The sequence below is a fragment of the Lactuca saligna genome, chromosome 1 (assembly GCF_052625555.1).
Source record: "Lactuca saligna cultivar CGN05327 chromosome 1, ASM5262555v1, whole genome shotgun sequence".
NCBI classification, from domain to species: Eukaryota; Viridiplantae; Streptophyta; class Magnoliopsida; order Asterales; family Asteraceae; genus Lactuca; species Lactuca saligna.
Genome location: NC_136417.1, coordinates 47,012,460 through 47,021,899, shown reverse-complemented (window position 1 = coordinate 47,021,899; position 9,440 = coordinate 47,012,460). Strand labels below are relative to the sequence as shown.

Here is a 9,440-nt window from a genome sequence, read left to right as displayed (position 1 = left end):
TAATATGATTTTTAGAATGTTTAGAATATTCTACTAGATTTGCCAGATATATAGAATATTCTAAATATTAAACTAAAATATATAAAAATGTATTTTTTTTGTATTTTTTTATTATTATTTTTGGTATTTTATTTATTTATTTTTTTGGAAATATATATATTCCGAAAATAATATTGGAAAAAAAAATTTCAAAAAATTTCAATTATTTTGTATTTTAAAAATGTTTTTGTTTTATCTAATAAATAAGTAGCTATGATTGCGTCTCACGATCGCACAAAATTAGATCGTTTCACATGAACCTAACCATATATATATATATATATATATATATATATATATATATATATATATATATATATATATATATATATATATATATATATATATATATATATAAGTCCATTTGTTTTGGGCTCCTTTTATCTTTAACCTATTAGGGTTAGGTTTAGCTTATCGGTTTAGCTTATTGGTTTTTGCTTTCATGCTTTTCAAGAACCTTGTAATCTTTCTCTTTCATTAATCATATGACTCTAGATATCAACTTCACGGACAAAGTAATTAATCTTATGATCGACCCAAACATAAATTAAGCATAAGGCAAACAAAAACAACCTTTTAAATACTTCAATTTTTTTCGTTTATACTAAAAACAGATGAACGAAATACCATTATGAATGCCACAAATCATTTATTCTTCAAAAACAAGTACTATACATGCAATATAAAAGTCATTAATTCAGGAATTTCGAGATGCAAAGTTAGTAATAATAGCATCATGATTTATATAGTGCAATATGGTATTATCGTAAAACCATTCAACATTTTTTGAAACATTGATATTAGTATCATGTGTTGCCCTCAATTTTTGAGATTGATGGTTCAAATATCGTCATAAACATAGATGAAGTTAAAAAGTAGTTTACGATTACATTAGATTTGTTGTTTTAATAATAATGATAATAAACCATGAATTTCAAAAACCTATAATTTTAACCACATAAATCATCTTATTAGGTATTACGATAAAGTCATTTATAACAATTCTAATTTAAAAAACAATCATTTGAATTTGTATTCAACCCATTATCATGAGAAAAAAAGTAATTTGAAAACTGCACACAACATTTATAACCAAGAAATATTTATATGTTTTGTTTATTTTTTATGGGTTTCTCTTTTCAATTTAAATCCTAAGTAAACACTTTGATGTTTGGATTTTGTTTATTTACATGGTTTTTATTTCAATTAGGGTCGACGGAATCGTCTTCGTCCTTCCCGCTACCCGCCAAACCCTTTGTGGAGGGAGCCAAACCCACCTAAACCCCATCCCTCCCAACCCATCTTCCCCATATTCCTTCTCTTCCAGCGGTTTGAGGAACCCTCAATACCCTCTCTTTCTCACTTGCTCTCCTCCCGCTCATCCCTCTCCCCCTGCTTGATCAAACCCGCTCACTCCAACCCTCTACGATTCCCTGCTCCCTTACTAAACAATAAACAGTGTAAATGTGTAGATACCCTGAAAACTTTACGTCATCACGTTCATCTATGTTGCATTCACTGTAGAGTCAACACTAATTAACCTTGGTGTTAACTATACGATATAGTATCGTTTTAACTGAAACTAAATTTCTTGTACATTTAGGTGTTGTTTGTTTTTTCGAAGCGAAAATGTCTGAAGTCTGCGAACCACCTCTGCAACCCTCTGTAGCAGAAGAGTTGGACCAAACAGCCGCAACATTTAATAAAAAGTTTGTTTGTTTTTTAACGTCTGTAGACTGCTGCAGTAAGTTAAAGTAAGGTGTGAAGATGGTTGAAGCAGTTGGTCTACTTGTATCATGCAACACATGCGCAACTGTTTTTAAGTCAAAAGTCTTCTGAAAAATAAACAATTGCGAATGGTCAAATGTTGCGCATGTGTTGCGCGACGCAGCAATAAGTGATATGAAGTGGTTTAAAAAAACAAAAAACACCTAACTATGAATAATTGAATATGCATCTACCTAACAAGATACCGAGATATCAAAGTAGGTATTCCCTTTGTTAATTTTCTCATGATCATGATCAAACTTCAAAGTATGAATCTTTTAACTTAAGATGTGATCTTAGTTACTTGAAACTTAGTTCCAAGTTATAAGACGAAGGAAGTATTATATTTTTATTGAACTTGAGTTTTCTAAAGGAGACAATTTCATTGTTGACAAACCAAAATTTTAATTCATATATGAAATCCTAAAAAAATTATACGATATCAAGAACTATAGTGCGTAATAAAGATTAAAAAGATAGCTTTGATCCAATTCGTGTCGTGTTGATTAAAAGGCGGCCCCTTTATATCTAAGCTTTTGATTCAAGGCTATGTTTATATCCACGACTCCACGTACATCTCATGAAAGTTGACACCTATTGTTTGTATGAAAAAAATATATCAAACCTAACATAAAAGGTAATAATTTGAGTTAATCCTTATTTTAAGGAGAATGGTTTTTAAATCTAATTTGACAACATCATCTTTGATTTGAACACAATCATATACCATAAACCCAAAGTAGACATATTAAACGGGTTGGGTAACGGATGAGTTTTTAGTGCAAGTTTGGTCATTGGTGACTTGGAGTAAACGTAGACGGGAAGTGAACAACACAAAATTGTTGTGAATGGTAACAAATAAAATCTTTTTACTAATCCAAGATGACTTCCAGGTTCCAACAAGTAACAAACGAAATTCAACCCATTTTAGAGAGGGTATCCAAATTTGGCATACATTGTCAAACCATTAAAAATTTGAATTGAAATTTTACTAAGTAATTAGCTAATTAATCATATGAGTTTTGGAAATCTTGGAATCTACCTCTTTCGTAGGTAAAACAGGAAATATTTCAACTACTAAATTCAAGCACCCGAATTGGCTTTGACAGGTGGGGCAACCTCCTTTCGGACCCCACCCGTTGAGAGCTTTGTATTTCCACTTAACTCCTAGATATCCAAAGTTAGGTTTAATTGAACTTTAGTTTTTTTGCATTTTTTTTTTATTCTTTTTTTTGTCATATTTCCACTTGTACATACCGACTACGCTAAGGTTTTAATATGTTCATGCATTATGCAGCGATTACAAAAGTTTTTTTTTTTTTTTTTTTTTTCTTCTTCGACTGTTTTTCTGATTTTTAATAATTAATGTGTTAAGTTTTTTTTTTTTTTTTTTGAACCGGCAAATCTAATCTACTCATAAGCTAACAACACTTATTCCACCTATATCCACGACGGGATTTGAACCCTCGACCTCAAAAAAGGAAAACACCACCTGATACCACTGAGCTACAAATCCTTTGGTAATTACTGTGTTAAGTAAGGTTAACAAAATTTATAGTACAATATAATATCTTTTCAACCAAATATTCTATAAAACTATATGTATTTGAATACACCCAACTTCAACGGACCTGAGGCAAAACCTCTATTAAGTGGGTTAGTTCCATATTGACGATTTGATTAAAATATAACCTAACCGGTTCATCTATAACTAATTTAATTGAAATTCCCACATCCAAATCGTTTAGAATTTAACATAAGTTAGTAAATTTCCAAAAAGGAGCACAAAATATGATCCAAAAACCATTTTTGATATCATATAATAATACAATAATACAAGATTACTCTGGCCCCAAGACTTTTGCTGCTCCCACTTTTTTTTTTTTATAAATTATTGATAAAAATATAACTTTTTGTCTTTTAACTTTAATCAAATTGCAAAGAAGAGTGAAGACACATCATCATCAACAACAACATACAACATGAACATCGACAAAAACTTAACCTCAAATTTTAAACGACATGAATCCCACTCACACTCACATCATAATGTAGACCTACTACACGTAGGTAAATCCAAAAAATTGTTTGTAGTCCGTAATTGACCTTCCACGTAGGCCAGAGACGAATTTACATGCACAGCTCAAGCATGTTATAAGTTATCATTTTCAAGCCTATTGGTCCTCTTGTTACACGAACAAATATGTTTGTTAATAAATAAAAAATGATTATATAAAGTTATATGTAGCAAACTATATATTAGATTATCTATATATAGACGTAGTACCCCTTCCAATATTCTAACATTGAAACGAAGGAGTTTGTTTTAGATTTCAAAAGAGAAAGAGCGAGAGTAATGATGGAGACGACAAATGGAACGGAGGAGACAGCGGTGGAGAAAGAGATGAAAACGGTGGATGCAGGGGAGGAGACGGCAACAATGAAGATCTGGATAGCCGTTGATGAAAGCGCCGGGAGTTTCTATGCTCTCGAATGGGCTCTTCAACATCTCTTCCTCCACCACGACTACGATGCCACAGACGCCGACAAACTTTCGTCTTTCACAGTCACGGTGGTTCACGTCCAACCTCCTTTTCAACCGACTTACACCGCCCTCCCTGTTGGTCCTAGTAAGTAGACTGTAGTTCTAATTAAGTGCATGGGAATTAGTATTTATATTTAAAAAATAATATAATCTTTTTTACTTGACAACAGTTTTGTTTGCAACATCTGGGATGAAGGAATCGGTGATGAAAGCGGAGGAAGAAAGTGCCGCTAAAGTTCTTGCTCGTGCTTCGGAATTGTGCGACAAACATAAGGTTACTCGTGTTTTTATAATGTTTTTTTTTACACCTCAATAACTTTTAAGATATGCATATTTTCTTATATAGAAAGTTGTTTGTATAAAATTAACAGATAAAAGCAGAGTATTTGGTGTTAAAGGGAAAACCAAAGGAAATACTTGTTGAAGCTGTAGAACAAATGGACGTTGATCTTCTTGTTGTTGGTAGCAGAGGCCTTGGCCAAATCAAGAGGTATTTTATTTTATATAAATCGAAAAATTCAATTATCAGTTAAATATCTAAGATATATCTTTTAATAAAATAAAATAAAAAAATGTGATGACAAGTGGTAATTGATATATTTTACAGGGCTGTACTGGGAAGCATCAGCGATTACTGTGCACATCATGCCAAGTGTCCCGTACTGATTGTTCGTCCTCAAAAGGATAAGGCCTCGCAAAACTAAATTGTTGTTCGTCAAGTGTCGTGTATAAGACTATAAGTAAGTTGTTGTAAGAGCATATATGTATGTAATATTTGGTCTTTAAGCAACAAGTTTGTTGTTTATTGTTTATTGTGCTATATATAAGTTTATATTGTAAACCACGTATAGTGATGTGGTGGTAAATGTGTTTGTGTTTGTGACCTTGTTGTTGTCCGGTTATGTATCTTATGAACGAGTTGGTGACTGAAACATTGGATTATAATTATGTTAATTAATGTCAAATTTTCATCTTTTATGTTTACAATTTCGAGTTAATCATCATCACATGCAATCACAAAGTTGAATACTACCTTTGTTCATGGCAATATAATTACAACTAAAGCGTTGTTTCTTCTTCTTTTTTCTTTCTAATTGAATGTTGTGTTTATCTGTTTTTTTTCTTCCTTTTAAATGATGTCTAAAAATATTTACTCCGTATTTATGCATATTAGACACACGTGTACACTTATGTAGTTAAGATAAAACAGAATCTAATTAAAGATATAAGGAAGGAAGATACAGTTATGAGTTAGTGAGAGAGTCTTAGTATTTCATCATATTCATATTTCATCAACAACCAAGCACTCTTTACAACTAACTCATTACTCATCCCTATCCCTGTTGGGTCATGAGTATTTCAACTGCTACATTCAGATCCCCATCTGCAGCTGCTATAGCCACTTCCACCTGTGTCTGTATGCAAACACACATAGTTCAACAAAGAAGAAGAAGAAGAAGAAGATTTTACTTTTACAGTTTTACATAACAAAAAGGAGGATCATTGTGTTTACTTTTACCTTATCAAAACCCATTGCCACAAGCTTTTGGATCTCTTCATCCGATACAACACTTACTGCTGATGTGGCATCTGTATTTATCCCTGCCTGCCTAAAATACAAACTACCTTTTAAAATAGCAACCAACTTTACTCTTATTATCAATGTGCCTTAGTTTTTCATTTACTCATAATGTCTTTACACATTAATATAAATTTTTTACATCAGGCATTGTAATAACTAATAATACCTTCTATCATTTCTTGTAATTGCTTCCTGAGTTGAAGGATGAACAGGGCTATTGCCACTTTCCAAGAGTCTTGTTTGTAGGGTTGAGTCAGGAGAAGCATTGCTGGAGACTGTTTCTGTTTGAGTTGCACCTAGTGTCCTTCCACGTCCAGGAAACCTACTATTTTCTTCTGCTGACTGCATAAATTTGTTTTTTTTTTTTAAATAAAAAAAAAAAAAAAAAAAAAAACAATGAGATATAAAAATCCAGCATGGCTACAACACGCAGATTCGACTGCTTACCTGGGGAGCCACCTCTCTCCTTGGCATCCATGAAGACAAGTTTGCCCACATATTCCCAGAAAGTGTTTCACTGCAAATTTTATAAATATATAAATATCAGAAATCAGATAGAGAACTGAAAGTATAGAAAATAAGGGGACAAAAAGATAGAGGACAAAATACCTGGATGCTGTGTTACGACTAGTATGTGTGGGGATGTATCCGGAAGGATCGCCACCTGTGCACATTATATATTTTGGTCTACGAACACAAGTTGACTGTAAAAAAAATATATATATGATTCAAATATGGGGTTTTACAAGTTTTTGTTTTATTATGAACAAGTGAAGGTAAATACTAAAAACGTACAAGCCAATGAGAGGATTCTATGCTTGAATAGAAAGAGCTTCCCGGAATTAGAAAGTTGAACAAACCATAAGTGTCTGAAATTAAGAAATGTGATGTAAGAAAGAGTAACGATTGAAGAAATCGTGTGAAAAATTAAGGAAGGAAAGGAAAAGGAATCCTACATGCAAATCCAGATAAAATCCCGCATAAGTGTCCAAGCAATGAGATGTTTGTCATAAGAAGCTGGAACACCACCAGTAATAACCATGGATACCTGAAACATGTTGCAAAGTGTTAAATTATGCAAGAAGTGAGAACAAATGAAGAGTTTGAATGATACTAGAGGCAGAAACTTACAGCTTAGCAGGTACGTTAAAAAGTCCAAACACACTGCAAGAGAGGAGAAATAATTAATATTCCATAAAGTTCAAAAATGTTAAAGTTACTTTAGAGTTTTTTATGAAGAAACTAACTTTCTAAATTGGACTCCACTTAGGCTTGTTTCTATAACAATCATAGAGAATAGAACACCAGAGAAGCCAATCGCACATTCGTCCATGAAATGGTAGTAGGAGACAATGGGGTTGTAGGCAGCTATTAATGTAATTAGAAGATGAAAAATAGCACTGCTTGTAGCCAACAAAACAATCATGTACAACAAACGGATTGATCCCATAACTCTTTCCAACTCTGACCCTAAAGGAACCAGGGCCAACATATTGAATACAAGATGAAGTAGTGAACCATGAAAGAATATAGATGTGAAAACCCTATACACTGCAAAAAAGTAGAAAACAAAGAGAAAGAGGTTATACAATTTCCAATTTTGGTAGAATATGCATAGAAATTAGAAACATAGGAAGTGGTAACCATTAAATATAGAGATGAATACATACCTTGGGCCTTTGAAAGAACAGCAGAGGGCCAGAAGCAGACTTCTGAGAAAGAGTCATATCCAAGCAAAAGGCAAACCAAGTAAATCACACCACAAACTGCAACCACCATAGAAGTAAGGAATGGTATTCCTTCCCACCATTGCTTAAATCTTGTAGGCAATCCTGCCTGTTGAGACCAGAACTTAATTCAGTACCAAAGAGAACACTGAATCAAACTTAGATTTAAGTAAGAAATGATTCCGCGTATGCTTGGTTTCACAGATAAGATCAGAATTTTACATATCTCCTTTACTATGTAAGAGAATTTTACATCAATTAACGGGAAATCATAAGAACAAACAAGAATCGCACAATCTGACGAAGTTAAAATTTTCTCGCCAACCAGATTAAACCTATTAATCAGTTTAACGAACAGACGAGAAACTAGAAAATTGGCAACTTCATTTCCCTACACATTATCTTCGCGTTTGAAATTTGTCTTGTGAACACTTCAAAAACCTACTAGAAGTTCCTAATTTTGAAATTAGCATCCGATTAATAATAAACCAGTTCGCAACAACTAATTGCCCTTGCAATTTCTGCTGGAGAAGAACGATTCACCGACACATACAAGCCAATTGAGTAAAATCGAAATCCGTCTACTTAATATTAACTGAAGCAGCCAAAATGACGAGTACAAGGTGTTCGATGTCGTACCTCAGTAACAATGTTTGATCTCATCGTTCGCTGCAAATTGCTTCGAGAATCGGCAGTGTGTTTTGAACGTTAATTCTTGATTTCTACTCACCGACTTTTCTCGACGTTCGTCTCCTTTTGATTCCAGTGCGATAATCTAGACGAACCTTGGAGAACAAAATATTTGGGCTTTATTAATTGGGAAAATGATTTATTAAACTAACTATTTCAATTGTCTATATATATAGGTAATGTTCTTTTTTTTGAAAATGACTTATTAAGGTAACTAACTATTTCAATTGTCTATATATAGGTAATGTTCTTTTTTTTGTACATATTAAGGTAACTAACTTGTTTTGTTTGTTCACATTTAGGTAATATGACCGGCTATCACCTGTTTTTGCTTATGTGGCATCCACCTGGCATTACGTGGCATGGTGCATATATGGGAAAATGACTTATTAAGGTAACTAACTATTTCAATTGTCCATATATAGATAATGTTCTTTTTTTTTATACACATTAAGGTATCTAACTTGTTTTGTTTGTTCACATTTAGGTAATATGACCGACTATCACATGTTTTTGCTTATGTGACATCCACCTGGCATATGACTTGAATACGTTACACCTACGTGGCATCCACCTGACATATGACTTGTTTTGTTTCTTCTTCCTCATCTTATTCTTCAAAACAACAAGATGAATTTCAAGCTGATCATCCATGTGATTGCGGTTTACCATCTCGTGTGAAGATTTCAAGAACTCCTGACAACCATGGAAGAAAATTTAGAGTTCTTTAAAACTCGATGGTAAATCAATATTGTTGAATATGTTGCAGGAGTTCTTGAAATCTTCACACGAGATGGTAAACCGCAATCGATAATCAGCTTGAAATTCATCTTGTCATTTTGAAGAATAAGATGAGGAAGAAGAAGCCATCATCGATCGATCTAGGGTTTAGAATTATGGGTGGAATCGTATGACACAGTTATAGTGTAATCGAATGAAGACAAAATATGCACCATGCCACGTAGGTGTAACGTATTCAAGTCATATGCCAGGTGGATGTCACATAAGCAAAAACATGTGATAGTCGGTCATATTACCTAAATGTGAACAAACAAAACAAGTTAGTTACCTTAATGTGTATAAAAAAAAG

General features: G+C 33.0%; 2 protein-coding genes across 2 annotated transcripts; one reads left to right on the top strand and one right to left on the bottom strand.

Annotated features, from left to right (window-relative positions):
* Positions 1 to 4,053: 4,053 nt before the first annotated feature.
* LOC145035441 (universal stress protein A-like protein) lies at positions 4,054 to 5,338 on the top strand. The gene is made up of 4 exons (XM_078983986.1): positions 4,054 to 4,436; positions 4,522 to 4,625; positions 4,723 to 4,841; positions 4,959 to 5,338. Exons 1-4 carry the CDS (start codon positions 4,163 to 4,165, stop codon positions 5,053 to 5,055), a joined length of 594 nt encoding a protein of 197 aa, XP_078840112.1. The 5' UTR covers positions 4,054 to 4,162; the 3' UTR covers positions 5,056 to 5,338.
* A 209-nt stretch (positions 5,339 to 5,547) lies between these two features.
* RBL15 (RHOMBOID-like protein 15) lies at positions 5,548 to 8,454 on the bottom strand. The gene is made up of 11 exons (XM_078983982.1): positions 8,300 to 8,454; positions 7,604 to 7,769; positions 7,181 to 7,484; positions 7,065 to 7,097; positions 6,890 to 6,981; positions 6,729 to 6,802; positions 6,543 to 6,637; positions 6,381 to 6,450; positions 6,100 to 6,275; positions 5,871 to 5,961; positions 5,548 to 5,766 (listed from the first exon to the last, which is right to left on the bottom strand). Exons 1-11 carry the CDS (start codon positions 8,321 to 8,323, stop codon positions 5,686 to 5,688), a joined length of 1,206 nt encoding a protein of 401 aa, XP_078840108.1. The 5' UTR covers positions 8,324 to 8,454; the 3' UTR covers positions 5,548 to 5,685.
* Between the last annotated feature and the right edge of the window lie 986 nt (positions 8,455 to 9,440).